Source organism: Simochromis diagramma, unplaced genomic scaffold, assembly GCF_900408965.1.
Source record: "Simochromis diagramma unplaced genomic scaffold, fSimDia1.1 OVJJ01000466.1, whole genome shotgun sequence".
Classification (NCBI taxonomy): domain Eukaryota; kingdom Metazoa; phylum Chordata; class Actinopteri; order Cichliformes; family Cichlidae; genus Simochromis; species Simochromis diagramma.
This window is the reverse complement of record NW_024387287.1, coordinates 1,942,195-1,967,920: the sequence shown is the minus strand read 5'-3', so window position 1 is coordinate 1,967,920 and position 25,726 is coordinate 1,942,195. Positions and strand designations below refer to the sequence as shown.

General features: G+C 39.5%; 1 protein-coding gene across 4 annotated transcripts in view; it reads left to right on the top strand.

Moving 5' to 3' along the window:
* The window catches only part of LOC120716322 (protein-serine O-palmitoleoyltransferase porcupine-like), a 28,169-nt gene extending 2,447 nt beyond the window's left edge, over positions 1 to 25,722 (top strand). For 3 of the 4 annotated variants that reach the window (XM_040003813.1, XM_040003812.1, XM_040003811.1), the window contains exons 3-13: positions 1,349 to 1,541; positions 10,705 to 10,748; positions 12,126 to 12,307; positions 12,393 to 12,523; positions 13,853 to 13,978; positions 14,471 to 14,571; positions 19,311 to 19,387; positions 20,032 to 20,095; positions 21,242 to 21,327; positions 22,878 to 22,988; positions 25,252 to 25,722. In XM_040003813.1, the coding sequence (XP_039859747.1) occupies positions 1,349 to 1,541; positions 10,705 to 10,748; positions 12,126 to 12,307; positions 12,393 to 12,523; positions 13,853 to 13,978; positions 14,471 to 14,571; positions 19,311 to 19,387; positions 20,032 to 20,095; positions 21,242 to 21,327; positions 22,878 to 22,988; positions 25,252 to 25,353 (1,217 nt within the window). In that variant the 3' untranslated portion in view covers positions 25,354 to 25,722. Of the gene's footprint in view, positions 1 to 1,348; positions 1,542 to 10,704; positions 10,749 to 12,125; positions 12,308 to 12,392; positions 12,524 to 13,852; positions 13,979 to 14,470; positions 14,759 to 19,310; positions 19,388 to 20,031; positions 20,096 to 21,241; positions 21,328 to 22,877; positions 22,989 to 25,251 lie in introns of those variants that run through there. The other variant, XM_040003814.1, reaches the window with a different exon arrangement.
* Positions 25,723 to 25,726: the final 4 nt, after the last annotated feature.

Genomic DNA, 25,726 nt, shown 5'->3' with positions numbered 1-25,726 from the left:
ACAGTAAACCAGTTAAGGGTAATGACAGGGGAATAGTCACTTATTTCACACAAGTGTGTGTGTGTGTGTGTGTGTGTGTGTGTGTGTCTGTGTGTCTGTGTGTGTGTGCATATAAAAGTTTGACACACCTTCCTTTTTAATGTTTTTTTCTTTATTTTCATGACTATTTACATTTTAGATTCTCACTGATGGCATCAAAACTATGAATGAACACATGTGTAAATAACTTAAAACATGTTTTATATTTTAGATTCCTCGATATTTGCCACCCTTTGCTTTGATTACTGCTTTGAACACTCTTGGCGTTCTCTCCATGAGCTTCATGAGGTCATCTCCTGAAATGGTTTAACAACAGTCTTGAAGGATTTCCCAGAGATGCTGAGCACTTGTTGGTCCTTTTGCCTTCACTCTGCGGCCCATCTTATCCCAAATCATCTCCACTGGGTTTAAGGTCACGCCATCTGGTGCACTCCATCACTCTCCTTATTTTATCTGGGCTCTAATCTGAGCTGCTGTTAACTTGTGGTTTCTGAGACTGGTGACTCGGATGAATTTATCCTCAGCGGCAGAGGGGACTCTGGGTCTTCCTTTTATGGGACAGTCCTCATGTGAGCCAGTTTTGGTGGTTTTTGCAACTGCACTTGGGGACACAATCAACATTTTTGCAATTTTCTGGACTGACTGACCTTCAGTTCTTAAAGTAATGATGGGCTGTTGTTTCTCTTTACTTAGCTGATTGGTTCTTGCCATAATGTGAATTCTAACAGTTGTCAAATAGGGCTGTCAGCTGTGTACCAACCTGACTGCTGCACAACACAACTGATGGTCCCAACCCCATTAAGAAGTCAACAAATGAACCCTGACAGGCACACCTGTGAAGTGAAACCATTTCAGGTGACGACATCATGAAGCTCACTGAGAGAAGGCCGAGGGTTTGCAGCGCTGTCAACAAAGCAAAGGGCGGCTACTTTGAGGAATCTGTGATATAAAACATATTTAGAATTATTTATCAGGGGTTTTTTTGCTACATAATTCCATATATCTTGCTTCATATATATGATGTCTTCAGCTTGTATCTACAATGTCGAAAGTAATAAAAATAAAGAAAAAACATTGAGTGAGATGATACATATATATATTCAGCATTAGTCAGAAATAAGCTTATTGCTGTTTTGATTTGTTTAGAGCCTCAGACTAGCTATTAAAAATTATTTTAAAATATTAAAAATTAAAACCTTGTGGACGAGGACCATGTTTAACTTTATTATGCTCTGCAGTCTAAGTGTCTGCAACAACAACAGGCTACTTGTGATTACGTTTCTAAGTGCGTCTTGCTTTGCTTCCTCAGGTGTGGTGTCTACTGTGAAACATGTAGTGTCAGCGCTGGCTGGGATGTTTGGCCTCTTCCTGTTCTTTGAGCAGCACATGCAGTGGATTCTGCTGCTCACTGCGCTCTGTTACTTCATTCTGCTGCTCTGCCGACACTCGAGCAGTCACGGCCTCTTCGTCTCAGGTGTCGTCCTTATCTATATCCTAACAGGGTGAGAAACGCAGACAAAAACACTTTTGTACCAGGAAAATTGCTCCTCAGTGTTTTCTAAACATTTGCACAGAGAAAAGGCTGGCAGTAGACAGTAGGGCACTCCTCTGGAGGCTAACGCTCGGTAACCTGTTGGCTGCTCCTTATTTTGAAAGCTTTTTTATAACAAAGAGTTTTGCTTACCTTCCAAACCAGTGTCACATACAATACCAGTCAAAAGTTTTAGAACACACTAATTTTTTCCAGTTTTTTTTTTTTATTAAATATTACGCTGTTTAATGTCTCATTGCACTCTGTAATGAAAGCATAATACAAAAAAGCAATTACAGCTGGAAACTCTTCTGTCCAGTTCATCCCAAACCAGCTCGGTGGGGTTTAAGTCTGGAGACTGTGCTGGACACTCCATGTTTTCAAGCTCACCATCTTGTTCTTTGTTCCTGAGGTAGTTCTGGCACAGCTTGGACTTGTGTTTTGGGTCATTATCTTGCTGTAGGATGAAGCCCTGACCAACTAGGTGCATACCAGAGGGTACTGCATGGTGCTGCACAGTGCTGTGGTTTTGGTTCAGGGTGCCTCTCACTCTGTACAGTCACTGGCCCTGGATCCAGTAAAACAGCCCCTATCACACAGCTGGTAACTTGGCCTCTGATTCAGTTGTGTCTTTGGGTCTACAGACCTCTTCCTGTCACAGTTTGTTTCTGAGCCTTTGGATGATGAAGCACCTTGACTTTCTTTGCAGTTTCTCTGTAGGACAGACCGACAGTGTTATGATGGTCTGTCTCTCTTCCATTGTTAATCACCTTTTTCCTCTCCATTCTTGCACCATCACACTACCTTCTGCAGTACAATACTGTTCAACTGATGCTCATGAGGGTATGGTACCACAGTGTGTTCCAGCACTGCTTTTATGCAGACAGAGGGGATTGGAAGTAATCAACAGAGTTCTCATAATTAGTATGAAAGCAGTAAGGGTTAGAACTTCCATACAAATTGATAAATAAGATAGTAATTAAGTTAAGTCAGTTGATGCCAATCAAGTGCTCTTAACAAGTGTCACAGTCTTCCCAGGAGTGGACGGTCCTAGCAAAATTCAGTTAGGCTCAGGCCCGAAGTGCTCAGGAAGTGCAGACGACTCTGCTGCTCTGCAGGCTGCATGTTCAGGACTGCAGGATTTCACAGGTTTTTTTTTTCATCACACTTGGTGTGCAAACACCTTAACTGTTAAAGTTCTTGACAGTACAATTGGAGAAATACTGAACAAGTGGCTTGTTGGGAAGGTTTGCCAGGAAAAAATCCTCTTCTCTCTAAAAAGAACATTGCAGCATGGATTAGGATTGTACAATTGCATCTGAACAAATCACAAGACTTCGACAACATCTTTTGGGCCGATGAGACCAAAGTGCAGACGTCTGGCCACAACGCACAGTGTCACATTTGGAGAAAACCAAACATAATACATGAGCACACAATACTCAAGTATTCTAGAGTCATATGTTAGGCTGTCTGTCTGACAGCTCAAGTTGGACAATGATCTCAAAGTGATGCAGACCTTAACCTGACTGAACCTTCAACTTTGTAATGGGGCCCAAAGCTCTGTAACAAAATAAATAGCATCAGTAAGATGTCACTAATGAAGAAGATTATGTAATAATAGAAGAACTATGTGGTACAGCATGAAATGAAACATTTTTTAGAAGGCAAGAAGATTGTAGCTGTTATCTCACAGTGCTGGCTGAGCCTGCAATTACATTTACATGGAGCCTAATACAGCCACTTCAATCCAAATAAACAGGCCCAAGCTGTACAGAATTTCAGTCAGTTGAAGATGTTTGTTTTTCTCAACTTTTCCATGTAATAGTCTGAAAATAATCCAGCTGATTGTTTTCTTGCTGTGTTCTTCCTGCGTGTCCTCTGACTTCACATACCAATAAGGGGACATATGTTATCAAGATGAACTGCTTTTAATCCATACTCTTAAACACTGATAGAATATGTACAAAATAATGGCTACCCCCTGTTATGTTATAAGATGGCTTTATCAGAGACCCAGGCAGAGTTAGATTTAGTTAGATTTTTTTAAAAGCCTGACTCTAATGCAAAAAGTCAAAAAACAATTTTGTTGTCATCTACGGTCCTCCTGGCCTGTACTCAGATTTCTTATAATTATTGTGGGCATTTTTTAGCATCCATGTAGATGCTGAAAATGAAAGTCAATGCAACATGTTACTTTTTTTTTATTAGAGTTGATTGGCCTCTCTCAAAGTGTACATGATCCCACTGATTGTTTTAATCACACTCTGAATCTCATCCTGACCAAGGATGTACAGTATCCCAATACTGATACTAGGTTGTGTTATCATGCTAACACAACCTAGCCAAGAAGCCCAATACTGAGCCTGTCCTGGCCTAAGAAATAAAAATGTCTGATAATCTGATGCATTAAAAATTGCAAAAATGCTTCACAAAACTTAATGGAGCTGCGCTATGTGCTGCCAAAGCAGCATTTCATCAGCAAAATGCCTGTCCCAGATACGTACAAGCAAGTACAGTGGCTTGCAAAAGTATTCGGCCCCCTTGAACTTTTCCACTTTTTGTCACATTACAGCCACAAACATGAAACAATTTTATTGGAATTCCACGTGAAAGACCAACACAAAGTGGTGTACACGTGAGAAGTGGAACGAAAATCATACATGATTCCAAACATTTTTTACAAATAAATAACTGCATAGTGGGGTGTGCGTAATTATTCAGCCCCCTGAGTCAATACTTTGTAGAACCACCTTTTGCTGCAATTCCAGCTGCCAGTCTTTTAGGGTATGTCTCTAGACTCCAAGAGGTTTTCTTCCAAGATTGCCCTGTATTTGGCTCCATCCATCTTCCCATCAACTCTGACCAGCTTCCCTGTCCCTGCTGAAGAGAAGCACCCCCAGAGCGTGATGCTGCCACCACCATATTTGACAGTGGGGATGGTGTGTTCAGAGTGATGTGCAGTGTTAGTTTTCCGCCACACATAGTGTTTTGCATTTTGGCCAAAAAGTTCCATTTTGGTCTCATCTGACCAGAGCACCTTCTTCCACATGTTTGCTGTGTCCCCCACATGGCTTGTGGCAAACTGCAAACAGGACTTCTTATGGTTTTCTGTTAACAATGGCTTTCTTCTTGCCACTCTTCCATATAGGCCAACTTTGTGCAGTGCACGACTAATAGTTGTCCTATGGACAGATTCCCCCACCTGAGCTGTAGATCTCTGCAGCTCGTCCAGAGTCACCATGGGCCTCTTGGCTGCATTTCTGATCAGCGCTCTCCTTGTTCGGCCTGTGAGTTTAGGTGGACGGCCTTGTCTTGGTAGGTTTACAGTTGTGCCATACTCCTTCCATTTCTGAATGATCGCTTGAACAGTGCTCCGTGGGATGTTCAAGGCTTGGGAAATCTTTTTGTAGCCTAAGACTGCTTTAAATTTCTCAATAACTTTATCCCTGACCTGTCTGGTGTCTAAATCCAATCAAGAATCTGTGGCAAGATCTGAAAACTGCTGTTCACAAACGCTGTCCATCTAATCTGACTGAGCTGGAGCTGTTTTGCAAAGAAGAATGGGGAAGAATTTCAGTCTCTAGATGTGCAAAGCTGGTAGAGACAGACCCTAAAAGACTGGCAGCTGGAATTGCAGCAAAAGGTGGTTCTACAAAGTATTGACTCAGGGGGCTGAATAATTACGCACACCCCACTTTGCAGTTATTTATTTGTAAAAAATGTTTGGAATCATGTATGATTTTCGTTCCACTTCTCACGTGTACACCACTTTGTATTGGTCTTTCACGTGGAATTCCAATAAAATTGATTCATGTTTGTGACAAAATGTGGAAAAGTTCAAGGGGGCCGAATACTTTTGCAAGCCACTGTATGCAAGTTCAGGTCCTTGAGGCAACTGTTGTTGTGATTTGACGCTGTATGAACAGAATAGCCCTTTATTGACATTTTAAATAGAATTGAATTACATTGAATTTAACTGAATTACTCTCTGAATGGTTGGAGAGCATTCCCACTTTAAATGTAAGAACTGATATGTGGAGCTCAGTGTGTTCTTAAAAGTAATACAGTATGTTACTTAATTACTTGTCGGAGAAAGTAATTTGCTACACTACTTGTTACATTGATTTCTCAATTCTCTTTAGAATGACCTGAAACGCATATGGAAAAGAAATAGAAAAAACGTATAAAAGACTTGCATAAGATGTGGCTATAGTGAATCGTATAAGGCTTATATGATTTACTCATGAAAGTGGCCACTTTCTCATTACTTTCGTATATTGTTTTAGTAAGTATCCAAAACATACAAGTTTCATTTATATAATTTTTCAAGGGATCTTATATCTGTTTTCACTCTTGTATGCTTTTCATACAAGTTTCACACAAGACAGATACAAACTTTATAAGATTTATATATATCCTTTCCATATGGGCATAATTACCATGCAACTGTATACACCTTGGGCTACAGACCCACACAAACACAAATCCATATCCTAATGAGGATACAGTATTTGGGTATGAACAGGAAGCCGACAGCACCGAAAGATTTTAAAGTGATCGGCACGGTGATGCTACTTTAGAAAAATGAGCCAGTAGAAACAGAGATTGCAATAGGGCTGCCACAAACGATTATTTTGATAGTCGACTAGTCACCGATTATTTTTGCGATTAGTCGACTAATCAGATCATCATCCATTGGACGTAAAACGTACAGCTTATTGCACCAGCAGCATCTGCTCTTATATAACTATCATTAGCTTACAGCTTTAAGTGTTTAAGGTATGTGCTAACTAAAAATAAAGAGCAGATGATAGTTTATTAAATTTTAATGAAATTTGCAGATTGTTTCGGTGAAGTTTAATAAACTCCTTGCTATCTAAAATATAACAGGACACCGAAGTAAATTCTCAAGCATCTCACACTTCTGATAATCAGCTGTTTGCTTGACGTTTATTCAGCTGTGTAAAAACTATAACTTTAATCTCAGCCAAACCGATTTACTCAGGAACAAATAAAATACTGAAAAAAGCCAAACAATAACATTTTTAAGTTATCTAAGTGACTTATATATCATGTTTAACCTGAGTAGAGAAAGATGGCGGTGGGTTTGAAAACGATTTGCCGGGAGTCCGGTGTTCTCAGCGGCTCTAGTGAGCCTTGCCCCCAGCTAGCTATCGAGCTAGTGGGTAACAGACGTCTCCGAAAACGTCGGAGCGCTTTTGAAAATATGTGGTCTTGAGAAACTGAGCAGATATTTGAGGTTTACACAGCTACATTCTCGCCTGAAAATATGTTAAACGTTTATTTTGTGACCCAGAAAGAATAATAAGAGTAATATTAAAACTAACTAGCTGCCGCCATTGTTGGAAACTGAGCTGGGCCGCGCTATGAATTCTGGGACAGAGCTACTTCTTCTTCTTCGGGGTTTAACGGCAGCTGGCATCCTTGTACATGCAGTGCTGCCATCTTCTGTTTCAGTCCGTTATTACACTCTTAAATCCTACTACTTATTCCTGCGTCTTTTGGGATCTTACAAAGCTTCAAACGACGCGTCGACTATTAAATCAGTCATCGACGATTTTAATAGTCGACGTAATCGTGACTAATCGACTAATCGTGGCAGCCCTAGATTGCAACCTGACTGATCATCAGTTTGTTACCTGGTGAAGTTCATGGCTGGCTGGGCTGGGGTTGGCATTCACTCAGCTTGAACATCACTCTGGGTTCTTGGCTAGGTTGTGTTAGCATGATAAATGGACTGCTTTTCTACTCTACCTCTACACTTTATACAAGATTTTTCTACGCGTAAGTGCATTGGAGAGGGTTAATGTCTTATCTTTTGGCATGCAGATTGGAGCAGGGATGGAACCACCAACCTTCCAATTAGAAGATCACCTGCTCTATTCCTCAGCTACCCATGCTGTTTGTGCAGATGCTTGCAAAGAGCTGAAGGTGTTTTAGCAGCATAATGTGTTGCTTCTGTCCTGGGTGCACTTTGATTACAAAAAATTCTCGACACAAATTCTTTCCTTTGTGTAATGCACGGCTCTGTAGCGCCGATGTCTTTAACAATGTAAACACGAGTGTTTCACCCACATTAGCAACTAAAAATAGACCTGCAATGGAAATGTATTTAGGAGCAGCGTGTGAACAAAAAGTCTGACAACATTGAGCCCACACAGCCCGCAGTTTTCGGCAAACAGACTGATAACATAACAGTAGCAGTGATGACGTTCCTGGCACAGTTAAACATGGAGCCGGAGTCTGTTTACACACCACGAAGAGCAAAGAGACGGAGCCGTTACTGAGCTCAGGTTGAGTGAAACAAAACGTGTTTCTAATCCAAAACAGCAGTGCTGTTCTTGTGATCACCATTAAAACCTTTACTGGGAAACACTATCGGGAGTCCTTCATCCAAGCACCTGATTAACAAACTCTGACGTGAAGAAAAACAAACTTTGTAGCTGCTCCATCCACCGCCGATTGTTCTGCAGTAAAGCTTTTAATAAAAGTGTTCTATTTAATATGTGAAATAATTACTTTTTTGAGTAACCTTTTTTTTTTTTGACCTACAGCTGTGCAATTAGTTTGCACAAATGTCTTTTTTATTGATGCTTCGTAATGGTGGTTACTCTCAAAACAGAGTCAGTGAGAATCGATAAGTGATTATGGAACTGGAATTGCTAATTTTTTTTATCTATTTCCATCCCTATGCATTACTGGAAAATGGGATTACGTCCAACACTATTTACAAGACACCGCCAGCAATTATAACAAGTCAGTAGGAAACGCTGTGAAACTTGTGAAAATACAGTTAAAAGTCAAAAATATCTGCTTGTTTGTGGTGAGCAGCAGATCAACCAAGTTAAGAATTTTAACTCATTCACTGCCAGCCATTTTCAAATCAGGTAACTCCCCACTGCCAGGGTTTTTGAGCATTTTTACTCATTTTTGAAGAGCCACAGAAAACTGTGTGTTATGATCATATAAACGCTGAACCTACCAAAATGAAGAACAGACTCTCTTCTTTCATCCAAAAAAAAAGCTTGTTTCTACCATTTTCCATTCTTTAGTAATCAGCTGTAGAAGAGAGGTGGGTTCCACCAAAAATGCCTGTTTTGACCAAAAAAAGGGAGAAAACGAGCTTTTTGTGAAAAATACATTTCAAGCAGAAAAGTGCCTTTGACACTAATATTTCTTGCTTTGTGACACCTCTAACATATAAAATAGTTTTTCACTTCTATAAAACAGAAATAACACTGAGAAAGGTTATGTTTTATCAAAACAATTTATTTACAAATATATGAAAAAATAAAATGTACATAGTGAAACATTTATTCACAATGAATAATTCACTTTTGTGTGGTAATCATTATAACACTTTCCGGGATGCAAGGGCACACAACAAGACTTGCACCACATTTTTGTCTCACTGCGCAATCCCTTACGTGCGCAAACCATGAATGCAAGTCTGATATTCACTGACAAGCTGCCCGAGGTTGTATTCTAGCCCCTCCCATTGAAAAACGTAATTGACGTCAATGGCAGTCAATGTAAGTTTTTCAATTGACGTCTATAGACGTCAATGGCAGTGAATGAGTTAATAGCGTCATGCACACATTCATTTAGACACGTAGACACTGAGCCATGACTCTGTGCTACATATTTCTGCAGACACTTTTATATAGTTTATTTTATGTAATATTCAATACTGAACTGTGAATTTAGTCTTTTTCAAGGTAGCAAGTTTTTTTATTCTGTTTTCATAAAACCTAACTTTTATACACTATATTTACGCATTTTATACATTTACTACTACTACTGGGTTTACGCGAGGTTTAAGTCCTTTACAAGTTTGAAACTTTTTGTCCTTCATAATGGAAAATTGCTGAAAGTAAAAGTGGGTATCACTTCAGCTAGGTCCTAATTTTATAAATTCTACACTCAGGTTTGAGGTTATCACTGAAATGCATCCAGATTTTACGTTTTCACTTGTTTCTTCATTTTTTCTCAGCACGCTTGCATTTAAATCTCTCTGTGTACCTGGCCTGTACCAACACACTTATTGTCTTTTGAACATCTGCCCCCTTCCTTCTTTCACATAATGTCTTTGAATGTGATTGGCTGCATTGTCTGTCCATCAAAGTAAAGTCCCACCCCTGCCTGTATAGAATAAGTGTGCACTCAGACAGTGCACTCCTGTACAGGCAAGTCAACCAACCTAGATCTGGGTTCTGCAGCAGCCATATTTCTCTGTGCACCTACAACAAGTGTGCAAACCAGGAGACTCGCTATCGATAAAAGGAGAACCAAGCAGACAGCTGAGAAGGCTCAAGTGCTGTTTTTTGTAAAGAAGCTGCAGCTAATGTTAACGTGAACGTCACTCTTCCAGTAGAGTTGTGAAAAGAAAGAGTCTTGCAGTCTTAGGCCGTGTCTTATCTTAGGGTCCAGCTGACCTCAAACATTTGAGGTCAGTGTGTTTGGAAATATTTTCATGTTAACCTTCCCTTTAGTTAAAAACATTGTTGAAAGGTTAGTTGTCAAACAGCTAAGAGAGCATCTGCAGAGGAATGATTTATATGCAGACTTTAATTCAGCATTTCGATGCACCACAGCACAGAAACAGCTTTAGTGAAGGTTGCAAATGATCTTCTCATGGCCCGTGACAGTGGACTCCTCTCTGTGCTTGTCCTTTTAGACCTCAGTGCAGTGTTCAGTACTGTTCACCATAATATTTGATTACAGAGATCACAACACTACACAGGTAATAAGTGATCTATCTGTTGAAACATTGTAGAGCAGATAAAGTTTGCCTTGTGGTGAGATTTTATTTCATTTTAATAAGTATATCCTTGTAAACTGGATGTGTTCCAGCTAAATATAGTCTTAATATAGTCTTGGTTTTTAATACACCATCATTATTTAAAGCAGTTGTCAGTGATGAAAAAGTACAGTTGCAGTCTGAGTTCTCATGCCTAAACTTAGAGACAAATAGAGCAGTTGTACATGTCTATCTAGGAGCTGCAATTCCTATAATAATTTAGTAATTCATTTCCTTTAGTGCTGCACTGTCCAGCTTCTAGAGTAGCATTGATGGCTTATCATGTTACTTTTCTGCCCCTTCTTTTTAGAGAGTTGCATTTAATTGACATGGTGACCTGGCACAAAATAAGAGGTAAATATTACATCAATTTTTTTTTGTTCCTAGTTAATCTTCTGTAATTTTTTTTGCAATTTTCATTTCGTGTCTTGGAGAAACATTTAAAGGTTTATTTTAGCCTTTGTACTGTTTATCTTTTGTTCCCTGTACGGCAACCTTGTATGGCAACAAATTAAATATATTCTTCTTCTTATTATTATTATATTTACACCCAGTCATCATGGGCATGAGTATCATTGTAATTTATGTCTTTAAATTATTTCTTTAAACTCCCTTTTCCAGGTTGGAATCTGTATAGCATAGATCTTTAATTTGGGGGATAAGTATGACTTCCTCTAGTCCACACAGGGTTTAAAATGGATACAGGCTAAATGCTGTGAAAACATTTTTCCCTAGGTTTCATATCATCAAACACATTTTTAATATTAGACAAAGCCTGAGTAAATGCAGAATGTCTGATTACAGCCACATCTGCTAAGTCAAGACGTCACTTAATAAATAGGACTTGTCTGAAAACGTGAAGGAGGATAAAAGATCTCAAAAAGCAATATTTCCTGCTACGATGTAATGAAACAGCTGAGAAACAAAGTCAGTATGGAAAGGGTTACATGTCTAAAGCTTTAGGACTCCAGTGAGCCACAGAGAAATTGGTGCGGTGCCTACCAAAATTACTCCAAGACTGTATCGATGACTCTTCCAGGAGGCTCTTGCAGGACCTCACTTAAGGTTGGTGTTTCTGATTTAGCAATATGAACAAAAATGGGAAAAAACATAGCATCCATGGTGAAAACCACTGCTGACCAAATTGGGTGGCTATGCTTAAAATCAGGGTCCATTCCAGGAAATCAACCAGTTAACCAGAAGCTTGTTAATGAGAAAAAGCATCTGGTTGAGGTCCAAGTATTAGTGCAGATGTATGTATACTTTCAACCTGGTGTAGATTAGAAAAAATCCTGATTAATTCATAATAAAACTTGTGCACCCAGTTGTTGTTTTTAAAGTAATTAAAGTTGTATGCTTTAGACTCTACCTTGGAAAAAGAACAGTTTGATAAATTACCATGGCATTCATGCCCCTAATACCTATACAGCAAATGAAAGCTCAGTCCAACATGTTAGAAAGACTTGATAGCACATATATGATGCAGCTCATAGACTGAAAAAACGACCATTGTGAACTATAGTATATTGGTCATATATATATACACATATATAATGTATAAAAGTTGGGTCTGCCTCACAGCAGAAACCTTTGAGATTTACTCTTAATAAGATTATATTCAGACTATGTTAGCTTATAATAGTGACTTCTATGAGGAAGTGATTCCTCATAAAATGTGAATGTAGTATCCTGTAATGGTAACAAATTACTTTGCTTTTGTGTCTCTTTGAGGCTCTCAGATGGTGGTGGCCATGAAGGCCATTTCTGTGGCCTTTGACTTGGACAGAGGTGCACTGAGTAGCCTGCCCTCGCCAACTGAGTTCCTGGGCTATATTTTCTTTGTGGGTACTGCCGTCTTTGGCCCTTGGATCAGCTTCTCCAGTTATAAGAATGCTATTGAAGGCACAAAACTTGTGAGTAACTGCCAGTTCTACCTTAATCTGCATACTTTCTAGTCTTGTATGGCACTGTGATGGTAATGATGGATTTGGGTTTCAGAGCTGGTTGTGGCTGCGTACCTCTAGCGGCAGTCTAGTGAAGAGTCAGATCTGTTTGCTAATCTCCACCTGTATTGCCCCATACCTTTTCCCATGGTTCATCCCGATCCATGGAAACTCTGTCACAAAGAAGTAAGAGATTTTAATTCAATCGTTGCTCTTTTTACACCCAGAGCACTGTTCCACTACACTGCTTTGACACTATACTGTCTGTCTTTCTTTCTCTGCTTCCAAGATACATTTGAGAAAGGTAAGGCTTTGCCCCAAGTATTAACATTTGTTCAAATTCCCAAGTATAGAAACTATTTAGCCATGTTCTGATGATGGTATCATAGTGTAGTGTCATACTTTTCTCACTTCTTGTAATTGGCACTGTAGTCTTTGTCTTCTCACACACATAACAGTATATCTTCAGTTTGTTATACAGAAGATTAGAAGCTAATATGCATCTGCACTGGTTTTAATTAGTATGACTTGAGAGTCTTCCTTCTGGTGATTTCAGACACTGAAATGAAGGCATGACACACAAGCATATCATACTCATATCAAATGTAATAGAAGTGTTTAACAGAGACAGATGAAATTTGGCAGCTGTGAAAATAAAAAGGGAAAAAATGACGCACTGTTTCTTATATTAAACTCAATAGGGCCGATTTAATCAAGAGAATGGTGCAAAGTAGGGATACTTTCCCAGGAAAATATTGGACAGAATGTGATGAGGAGCTCTGATGAGAAGACAGCCAGTTTAGTGTTTACTGAGGAGTCTAATCTTAGAAGGTTTAGATTATAAACGGGAACAAATGTCACACAGTAAGTCAAAATATCATAACATCTTGGTCATGAGAACAATCCTGTGACACTCGATAGATATGTGTGTCTGTATTTGTAATTGTTATGTGATCCGTGATGTATGACTTTTAACCCCATTTATGATCTAAACCTTAAATGATTAGACTATGGATTAAATAATTATGTTTTATTCTATTTTAATACTGTTTTTATTGTATTTGTGCTCCATTGCTAGTCTTTCTTTTTTACAGTTATGAACTGAATACACTGTTATCCAAAACATTTTTGCATATCTGTTTGTGCAGCTGGCTAATTCCGGTTTGTCTTATTCCCATTGCTTTGATAAGGAGCTCTTACATACAGTGACTCAGGTGTACGAGTTGTTTAGATTATCTGCATGCTTGAAGAAAAAAAAATGACGTCGGTGTATCAGTCATAGTGTCGTAAGAGGAAGCAATATGAAATCAGCAGATGAGTAGTCCAGTCAGAAATCAGTCCACCTCTGACGTTTTATGGAAATGAATAACTTGCTGGGTGAGAACTAGCACTAGAAGTCTGATTGCTCGAGTTATTTGGCTTTAACGTGATCTGCTGTAATTATTTGTCGTGTGCCAGCCAGAGATTATTTAATGATGATGTGTGTATGTGACTTTATTGTGGTGTGTTGCATAGGTGGCTGCATGCTTACGAGAATGCAGTGTCCTTCCACTTCAGTAACTACTTTGTGGGTCACTTGAGCGAAGGTACCAGCATGCTGGCCGGAGGAGGATTCACTGAAGATAAAGACAACACAAAATGGTAAGATTAGCTGATCTGCGATTAGCTGATCTGCTATCAGCTGCTCTGCTCTCTTCATCCTGGAAATTGTTTAATCAACAGTCAAGTTTTTCAACCCTCTAGAATAATCTACTGTAAAACAAGGCATAATTGAAGAGCATCATTGGGTGTAATGGCAGGCTTCCAATCTAGCTTATTATATGATAGCAGTATAGTGCAACAGGCTCTGCACAGCAAAATGCCCCAGATTGCTTGAACCAAACGTTGCTAAGACAATTCTAGCTGGAGCGGACAAGCAAAGATTCCTGAAGAAGGGAAGAAAAGTCTTGCACAAAGCAACTGGGAATAACAAGGCAGGCTAGTAGCAACACAAAGAATGACATGCTGCCGGAGACTGACTTGGTGCCAGTCCAAGAAGATTCACCTTAGAAATCTGACTGTGATTCAAAAATTTTTTAAAAAGTGGAAAAAAAACAAGCTGTGTGTGTGTCTGCGTGTGTGCGTGCTGTGCAGGGATATGAAAGTGGTGAAGCCTCTCAGTGTGGAAATCCCTCGCTCCATGGTGATGGTGGTTACATGCTGGAACATCCCCATGTCTCGCTGGCTTAAAACCTGTAAGTCTCAATCTTCTCTGTCTGTTAAACTTTCCAGAGTGTCGAATTTAAGGATGCCAAAATTTGTTGAACCGACAGAAGCAGAAGCAGACGGCTCTTCTAGTGTGTACACACTGAAAGGGAATTGCAGCAATGAAAGAACTGTAGAATGTGAACCATCTTTGGCGACTAGAGGCACCATAAACAAGTACAGAGAGTATTGTCAATTGTTACATTTGTTTCTATATATATAAAATCAATGTTTGTCTTTTAATTTCTTTGAAAGATACCATATCTAATTAACAGAAATAACAGCAAACAAGATCTTAGTTAGCTTAACTCTAGCTTTTATTAAAAGGTGTAACTTGAACCTCCTTGTTGTTTACTGGAGTTGTTCACAGGCTCAGTGAACACAGGTCTGCCTCTTACTGCAGGGACAACAACTAACACTGTTACTGAGTGATGAGCGTTTAGAGGTTTTAGTAACAACATATTATTCTTAATATATCTCTCTGGGTTTCTGTTAACTCCTTGGCTAGGTTTAAGAGGATTAAGACAGGCTCTGAGTGTTAGTGAAGAGTTACAGATGACTAGGAAAGTACAGCTGGAGTCCTGAGGGAAACTGCAGAGGAGGTTTTTGATGGAACCTCTGGGAAGTAGACAAGGAGACTTTGTGCTGGAATGAGAAAGAAGAGTATTTAAAGAAGCTGGCAAAGAAAAAATGACATGAATACAATATACAGGAGTAGCGTACAGTAAAAGGAGGTGCAGGGCTCTAGACTAACTTTTTGCCACGGTTGCACTGGTGCACCTTGATGCCCACCAGCACAAAAGTTAGGCGCACCCAAATTTTTCAACCGCATCGCTTAACACAGCAGTTTTACATGTGCACTTTTGGGGGGGAAATTGCTGTCCATACAGACAATATTGATTTGTAAATGGTTAATTAACAATCTTGTCAATACAAAGTTCTTTATTTGGAGCACATTTCTACAAGAAAGATAAGTTACTGAAAAAGTGCTTGTGCTTAAAGTGCGTTGGCACTCTTTGGTGATATTGTAGGCAATGTTAAACTTAATTATCACATCGGCCTCCTCTGACGACCTGTTTTGCTGCTGCCTGCAGCAGTGGGTAGAGGCAGTGGGTAGAGGGGACACTTGGGCCGTGCGTTTATCGCAGCATATAATGTGTTTTTGGATACACTGTGCTTGTTTCGCGTTCATGGCTCCATGTCAGAGCACTGGCTATGAATTTCAGACGGATCAGGCCTTAACAAAAAAGTTACCAATAGTTCTTATCATCTTTTCTCATTACCCACAGCTACATCCACTTCTGTCAGGCCTAGGCTGCTCACTAGGGCTGGGTATCGTCACTGATTTCTATAATCCATTCGATTACGATTCACGAGGTCCCGATTTGATACAATTCAATTTTGCCTCAGACACTCAGAAATATTATAATTCTCATCATCTATCAATACTGATACATGTGAGACGTTATCAGAGGTGTGAGCATCACAGCAGATGCCTTTGTGTCAAAGTAACTGAGGATAAAACACAGAAAAACATGAAGGAGATTTTCCTGGCCTGGCTTTTTATAGCAGATAAACTTAAAAATATTCTGCAATTTTGCGTAATTTTAAAAAGTATAAATTTCTTCAGTATTGAACAGCAGAAATTAGGCTTTCTTGTCTGAGGTCATTTAAGTTAAAAAAAAAAAAAAGGAAGAAGACAGCGGCCGACAGCGCTGTAAACAACGGTGGACTGATGGGTAATAAGCGAATGAATAATGCAGAAAACAGAGATTTGAGACGGGAAACTGTTCTTGAAGTACACTGAGAGAGAGAGAGAGAGAGAGAACTGTGCATGAAGTTTGATTTTTATCGTGGTGGAAGCAAAACAGCAAAAGTAGGAGAAGATTAATGACGACATTTATGAAATGTGAAGCATAGTTTGGATCTTCTTTTGCTGCTGGTTCAGTGAATTTTGGTTGGAGAGAGATAAAACCTGCAGCTCAGAATCTAGCACAAAAAAGACGTAAACACAAAGCGGGACATATCAGAATCTGTGAGCTGTCGGCTTTCAGCCCCGAGGGCGTGTCCGTGTACAGGCCGTCGGGTGAGAAAGCCCAGAAAGAGAAAGCTGATTCTGATGCGTCGGGTCCGCTCTGTGTTTATGTCATTGTGTGGAATCCGTTTACCTGCTCTCATTTGCTGTTTGGCGGTTGTTGAAATAGTTTTGAGAGCTTTAACCTGAGATTCTGGCGTTTCTGGCAAAATACATTTATATTTAAAAGTCAATTCAGATTTAATGAATTGTTATCGCTTTATTCAAGCTACTCACCTCTCTCTATCCACCCGGCACCTGCACTTTCAAACTTACACACAAAGTACTACAGGAATATCTGGACCAAGGCCAATCAGAGAGGTCCCGCCCCTGACTATCTCTGATTGGTTTATACCACGATAGGGGCATAATGTGTGTCTGTTGTTGACCACAGGGAGACTTTCAGGGTTGCGGAGACTTTTTTCCCCCCACTCGAACAGCTAGACCAGTGTGACCTAAGATTTTTTTTAGTGGCACCATCGAAAAATTTGGTCGGACTCTAGAGCCCTGAGGTGGAAAAGGTTTCTGGAGGGTTGAATATGAGGCTCAACACTAAGGAAAGAGAAAAGAACCTGTGGATTGGCAGAGAGATTGAGCTCGTGAGCATGAAAACTGCAAAGGTGGCTGGTCCAGATTCAGTTCAGTTCAACTCAATTTACATAGCACCAGCTCACAACAGCAGTCACCTCAGCGCACTGTATACTGTAAGGTAAAGACCCTACAGTAATACAGACAACATATCTGTGGAGGTATGGCGATGTCTAAGAGATAGTGGAGTAGGGCTGCCACGATTAGTCGACTAGTCACGATTACATTGAGTATCAAAATCGTAGACGACTAATTTAATAGTCGACGCCTCGTTTGAAGCTTTGTAAGATCCCAAAAGACGCAGGAATAAGTAGTAGGATTTAAGAGTGTAATAACGGACTGAAACAGAAGATGGCAGCACTGCATGTACAAGGATGCCAGCTGCCATTAAACCCCGAAGAAGAAGAAAGTGTGTCCTAGCGCGGCCCTGCTCAGTTTCCAACAATGGCAGCAGCTAGTTAGTTTTAATATTACTCTTATTATTCTTTCTGGGTCACAAAATAAACGTTTAACATATTTTCAGGCGAGAATTTATCTGTGTAAACTTCAAATATCTGCTCAGTTTATCAAGACGCCACATATTTTCAAAAGCGCTCTGACGTTTTCGGAGACGTCTGTTACCCACCAGCTCGATAGCTAGCCGGGGTTCAAGGCTCACTAGAGCCGGTGAGAACACCGGACTCCCGGCAAATCGTTTTCAAACCCACCGCCGTTTTTCGCTACTCAGGTTAAACATGATATATAAGTCACTTATATTCAGTATTTTATTTGTTCCTGAGTAAATCGGTTTGGCTGAGATTAAAGTTATAGTTTTTACACCGCTGAATAAACGTCAAGCAAACAGCTGATTATCAGAAGTGTGAGATGCTCGAGAATATACTCCAGTGTCCTGTTATATTTTAGAAAGCAAGGAGCAGACCGCTGAGTTTATTAAACTCCACCGAAACAATCTGCAAATTTCATTAAAATTTAATAAACTACCATCTTGTCATTATTTTTAGTTAGCACGTACCTTAAACACTTAAAGCTGTAAGCTAATGATAGTTATATAAGAGCCGATGCATGCTGGTGCAATAAGCGGATACATGATATGATTAGTTGACTAATCGCAAAAATAATCGGTGACTAGTCGACTATCAAAATAATCGTTTGTGGCAACCCTATAGTGGAGACTGTTAAACACAATCTTAGAGAGTGAGAGGATACCTGAGAAATTATGTTCAAGAACATGAGTGATGTGCAGAGTATCTACAGAGGCATAAAGCAGAGTGTCACTGGAGAAGTACAGAGAACACAGATCATGTTGTACCAAAGGAGGCACTGTGGTATTGTATGAGGAAGTCAGGAGTGATAGAAAAGTATGTGAGGGTGGTGCTGGACATGTGTGGGTGTGCAGTAGTGACAGATGGAGTCAAGGTGGTGCTGCAATTATGTCAGGGATCTGCTCTGAGCCCTTTCTTATTTTCAGTGGTGATGGACAGGCTGACAGATTAGCCCAGGCAGGACTCTGTGTGGATATGACGTTTGCAGATAACACTGATCTGTAGTCAGAGTAGCGTGCAAAGGGAGGTATGTGCTGGAGAGAAGAGGGGAGTCAACAGAAGCAAGAAAACACGTGTGAATTAGAGGGAGAGAAATGGAAATTGGAATGTGCAAGGAGCAAAGGTAGTGAAGGTGGAGGAGTTTAATATTCTGGGATCAACCGTTCAAAGCGGAGGAGGAGTGGATGAAGATGAGTGTCAGGAGTGTTTTGTGAATTGAAGATGGAAGTGCCTGTTCAGAGGGCGAGTGGATACGTTAAAGAAATGATCATGATGATGATGATGGTGGTGGTGGAGCTGCCAGACAGAAGGAAAAGAGGAAGACCTTAGAGAAGATTCGTGGATCGTGTATGAGGACATGCAGAGGGCTGGTATGACAGAGGATGATGATGATAGAGATCGTTTGAAGCAGATGATCCGTTCTGATGAGCCGTAAAGGGAGCAGCAGATGATCTTGTATGAGCACCATGTTGTCATAATGTTGTTTTCAGTGAGTTCATTGTGGTTTGTTCTCCATCTTTTTCAGATGTCTTTAAAAACGCCATGAAATTGGGAACTTTTCCAGCTATCCTGGTGACATACACAGCCAGCGCCTTACTGCATGTTAGTAAGATGATGCACACTTCAACACTTGTATCCAGAGTCTATACAGTATACTAAATCCATCCTTAAACTTCACTGTTAATTCAATTCAGTCTTATTTATATAGCACCAAATCACAACAACAGTTGCCTCAAGGTGCTTTATATTGTAAGGCAGACCCTACAATAATACATACACTATTACCCACTGTGTGTGAGATTTCACTGAACAACCAGGTCACTAGGCTTGGGCAGTGTCCACCTTATGACATTTCACTGAGGTGTTTGGTATATGACGGTATTTGTTTAAAATGATATTCTGAAAGTTGAAATACTGGTGATAGAAGTCTTTGTCAAAAATGACCACAGGTACCCCAAGTGGACCCCAAACATTTATTTATTTTATTTATTTATTTTATTTAGGACAGTGCATGTTAATGAACATAAATGTAAAAAAAAATTACATGAATGTAAACATACCAGATTATAGCCAAGGGCTAATTTCCATCTGTTGTCCTTAAGCATAAAAAATAGACATAATAATTCATAAAAATACACCATTCATTCATAATAAAAACTCCATCACCAAACTTACACATACACACCATTCTGTTCCACTAGTTGTACTTAGTTTACTGCTTAACCTAATTGTATTATCTTCTCCAGGGTCTCAGTTTCCACCTGGGAGCTGTTCTGCTTTCACTTGGATTCATCACATATGTTGAACATGGTATGGATAACTCTGTGCTCACACAGAAGAGTGATTCGCTGGTGAAAGTGGAACAAGTGACACATGATGTGATCTGTTGTGACCCAGATCACACACAAACACTGAAGAACTGCTTAATAGATTTCTATTAAGGATCGTCAACAGGGCTGAAAAGTTCTGCCTCAATTATCTGTCACAGTCATTCTTAGATTTTAGTGACAAAAATGTTTTTATTGCACTGTCGTGCAAACTGGACACTGACTTTGATCTCTGTAAATTCAGTTGATCTCTTCAAAGAAAGATGAAAAAAACAAACAAATATTATTGATTTCATATTGAAACGTAACACAGAATTAAATAAACAGGGCACAGACTGTGCTATGTTCTGTTAATTACAGAAAAGTTCTTAGCATCAGTGCATTTCTTACACGTAATCTAAAGTCTTGTGTTTCATATGCATAATGACCATGACTAAAACTTGTGCCAAAGTCATCGACAGCTGTGAGTCCCCCCTCTATTTGTACCGCACAGGTGTTTCCACTTCGGAAAACTAACCACATGAGGGGATAACATGTCTTTTATCCTGTATGTGAACTATTATCCTGCACCTTCCGTACTCAGTGTCATTAGTCTTTGGCCAAACAGAATGCATTTGTGTTTTTAGTGTACCTTTGTTTGGATGGATACACTGACATGCTGTATGGACTTCTGAGTGAAGTGGAACCTTCTACTTGGCCTTCATGCATTAGTTTTACTGCAGTTTATGCTGTGTTTTTAGGAGGTTGAATAAATTACAGAATGCTTTGCATATGATTTGGTCTTGATTAACATTGCTTTCTCAGTATATCCAAACAACAGATAATGATCCACATTGAGGAACAAGCTCGTGTGAATTTAGTTGTTTATCTGTCTTTACTCATCCAGAGTAGTCCGGGAATCTTCATGCTGCATGTTGCAGGGGACAGCTGTGATCCAAAGGCTGTTTGAGGGAATGTTTGATTTTTCTTTTGCTTTGTTTTCTGTAATTGGAGCACTCGTCGTGTCGCTCTATTGTGTTCATTTAGTGGTAGAAAGTCAGATTTGTGGACCCCTCCTATTTTCCTTTTTTACATTTTCATGTTTAAAGTTTTTTAATTTAATGTAACTGATTATTTTTGTCATCCTCAGTTCTGAGAAAGAGGCTTGCTTCTATCTTCAGTGCCTGTATCCTGTCTAGGCCTTGTGCCTCTGACTGCACCCATCAGCACAAAAAGGTACAGCTTCATCCCTACTCAGCTAACAGATGGAGACAGTGAAAAACAAAACACACACACAGACACACACAGAGACACAAACAGACAGACATAGATGCAGAGCCAAAGTTTGGTTAACCTGTGTTGTGTTTAAATGTGCAGTGTAAAAAGGTGACTTCAAAGTGCTGCACAGCTAAACAACACAGAACAACAAAGATAAACAGGGCAATAAAGTAACTGAATAACTCCAAATAATCCTTTTTCTTTTTTTTTGGTCATTAGGCCATTTGAAACTGACTAATGAATCACTCAAGCACAAACAGACAACAAAATCAAAAGATGAACCACATAACAGAAGACTCATTTTAAGTTGTGTCTTGTATGTAAATTCTATGTCACTAGCAGCCTGTGTTGCACGTTCTTTTTCTCTAGGATAAAGAGAGATAAAGATAAAGAGAGCACCAGTCCAATTCAAATTCAATAGATTTATTGCCTCAAGCAGTTCAAAACCATACATGTACATGGATCTCTTTAGTTCACAGTCTGCAAGCAGTTAGCTGTAGCCGACTTCTGGAAGAGTGCGCTAACTTAGCCGTACACAAACTTAAATATTAAAAAATCAGCTTTCTGAGTGGTCAGAAAACCATTGGGGAGGGCCCTGGTCTAGACTTAGCTCTCCCTGGTTGGCACACAAGTTGGTCCCAACCTCTTGTTGCTTTCCTCCTCCTGCATTTTGGGTGCTTCACCTGCCTGTCTTAATATTTTCTTCTCACACACTAGCTGTTTCATTTCCCATCATCTAGTTTCATATCCAGGCAGCAACTGTCTGTGAGAACTTACTGTTATTTGACCTTGCCCTGGTTCACGCCCACATTCCTGCACACAGCCCTCCACTAAGTCTGCACAAGCTACTCTCAATCATGTGACTCTAGAACTTTTGTACTTATATTATTTTGAGTCTTCAACCTTTCTAGTCCAAACGCCTGTTTCAAAAAACTGTTTGCTGTTGTTAGCTGAAACTTTGGGAAGTCTTTTTTGCACCAGCATGGCGATTCCCAAAAACTTGCCACGTCTCAGCATTATGTGCAGTGTGTCCATTCAGGACATGGTCGCAGTGAAACTGAGGCAGCCAGGGAAATGGGATGAAAAGTCCGTGGATTACAGTTACATAAGAACTAAACTGAAAATTAGTGGTAACAGGACTGATGAATGGATGAATCCAAATGTGACATTTTTGGTTCAAATAGTGATCAGTATGTAGGAAGGAGGTCAGCTGTGAAACACGGTGGAGGCTCCGGCCCAAACCATGAAAACAGAAAGGCACCATCACATTTTGATCCATTAAAAAACACCTGAAAAACATCTGATTGGCACCATTTTTTTTATCATGAGAACGATTCCATCCTGTCAATGTAGTCAAAGCAAAGATGCATAGAAAACCATAGAATAGAACACTAACAGTCATTGTTAGCAAGTTGTTATTTCTTAATATTGAGTAGATTGACGGAGAACATGCAACTTTTGTCTCTATTTTTTCTTTTGTCTTTTATTCTCTCCTCTGCGGTCTATAGGATTATTGGGTGATATTGCTGAACCTGGTTTTCAGCTTGCTGGCCATCTTCCATCTCACTTACCTAGGCTCCATGTTTGACCCAGGAGTTGATGAACAGGTGGTAGAAGAGGTAAGAGCACCATGAGGGCCGACCCCACCTGTATATGTTGAAGATATTATGACAGAGTGCAAATTTATACCCAGTCTCGGTTTGGAAATAAAGCAAGTGACAGCTTTCATACAATAATAACACTGAATATTCTCACTGAATATTTCTCATAATTGTAATTGTTTGCAGAACGTTCATTATTTTTAATGGTCTGATTGCTTTAAACTGAATTCTGTGGTGAAAATTGTGTCTCAAATCAGCACATTTTTTTTAGAATATTTTTCATTCAACCAACTCTGATTTTCCTAAAAACCTGGTGAATGGTTGAACATGATTGCAGTCAAGTTTTCATACATTATATATATTTTTAAAAAGTTTTTAAACCATGGTCAATCAAACAATTTTCAGGCTATTTTTTCACAGGGACAATTTTTGAACATGAAAATGTGAAAAACGTAAAGATAAAAGCATGAAATTCTTACTAGTCTCAGAATCTGCAATTTGGGACACACCCATTAAAAATGTCTGCGTATTGGCTAGAGATGGCACGATACCACTTTTTTATGTCCGATACCGATATCATAAATTTGGATATCTGCCGATACCGATATGAATCCGATATAGTGTGTTTTAATCAATAAAACTGCTTTTTTAATATCTTGCTGCATTTTGTATAAGTTCATACTCAAGTTTAAATAAACAACAACACTAAAGCTATTCTGTTATACCTGTATGTAAAAAATACACTGCACCCAAAATATTTCATAGTTCAGCAAAACTGATCAATCTAATAAATTTAAACCTACTCCATCCTTCCTATTCTGCTATTTTAAAGAGTACTTAGCAGAAATCTTAAGCAACCTAACTAATAGGGTTGCAAACTCCCAGCAAAAAAAAAAAAATAAATAGGGAACCACCCCCCAACCTCCACCTCGTGATGCTTAACTGACTCAATCAACTTTAATTTGATGCAGTGTGGGAAAAAAAATGCACAGAAATAAATTATTTTTCAAGAATAATTAAATAGATTCAACATCTTCCTTCAACAGAACTGCAGACTGGACAGATGGTATCTTCCCAAAGGAAAAAGTACTATAGCTTACTAGGGTATATTAGACTTAATAGTTACTATATACAGTAATGGACTTCTATATATTTTACATAAGATTAAAACTTTGGGTGTAAGATTCAGATAATTATTTATTAAAAGCTAGACATTTTAAATGAGAATAAGAAAGAAAAATCTGTCTTTGTGCCCCCTTTTCCCTGTTAATGCCCTATCGGCCCCCCTGGCTAAACTTTGCTAGATCCGCCCCTGGACAGTTACCAGCCATCAACTGCGTAGAAAAAGATCCTGGTGTAGAAAGTAATATTAAATAAATTCTAACAACAGCTTATCAAGGTTAAACGTGCTGCTGTTGTTCAGCCGCTGGTTTCCTCTTTCTGGTGCAAAGTGGGCAATAAACAAACAAGAGAGACAGACTCCCGACAGAAAAGCCGATCAGCTGATCATTAAGCAGTTTCACGATTGAAGTAGCAGCAAGAAGAGGCGCTCGCTCCAGGTATTGGTTGTTAAGCTTAACGCGGGAATGCTTTACAAACATTCAGAGATGAACTTACACACTTGCTTTACTTCTCTCTGGGATCACTTCCTCGGAGATGAAATGCCGGTTTGGTAGCGAGGCTTCAAATACACACAGCCGCTCTATCATGTGAGCACACTGCTCCGACGTGCTACGTTATGAGCCGAGTTACGCCGTGTCACAAGTTTTGTGAGGTGCTTTTTGATATTTAATGGATCGGATTACATTTTTTTATTTCTCTCCGATATCCGATCCAGTAATTTACGTCAGTATCGGACCGATACCGATACGTAATATCGGATCGGTCCATCTCTAGTATTGGCTAGTTAAAATATGGGAAAAAATTAAAGCCAACTAATGCTCATAATAAACTTCACATTGCAAAAGACAACTATAGTGACAATTTCTGAATGGGTGAATATAAAGTGCTATGATTGCTCAGAATAGAAAAGCGCTATATAAGAGCCATAAGTCCATTTACCATTTATTTGTTCAAACCAAGGATATTTTTTTATGCACATTGGAGAAAGTTGAGCAGCAGGGCCATTTTAATTTGAGAAGGAATGACCCTTTGACCTTTTCTGGTTGCATGTGGACATTTAGCTGACAGCATGCAAATTCCTAATGCACATGTGTACCTTGTGTATGATTCCCTGGGCTGTGCAGGGACTAACGGCGTCCATGTTTGTTATTGTTTTCAGGATTTCACAGCCATCCACACCATCCAGAGGTGGTCTGAACTGAACTGGGCCAGCCACTGGGTTGTGTTTGCTTCCTGGGTATTCTACTGTTTAATTAAATAATGTTGTCTGGGCCGATGAAAAGGCTGACAGACACCTTTGTTTCAGTGTATACCAGACTGTTTTCTGATTATGAAAGACAGAGATATGCTTAAGTGGGAAGGACGTTGGCACAGGGGGATGACGGTGTGTGCGCTGTGGTGATTCTCAAAGATGTGAATGAGTTTCCAAACAAGTTTTCCGGCCTGTTTGAAAGAATGACTGGTCTCTAAAGGATTAGTAAAATGAAAAGTAGAAACTGGCCCGTTCATATGAATGACCTTTGACATGTGCAGGTCCAAATACATTTCAGCTTCTAATCATGTGAAGAAAATGAAATGTAGCTTTGTTAAAATCTTTTGTCATGTTTTCCTTTTTTTTTTTTTTTTACTGCTGT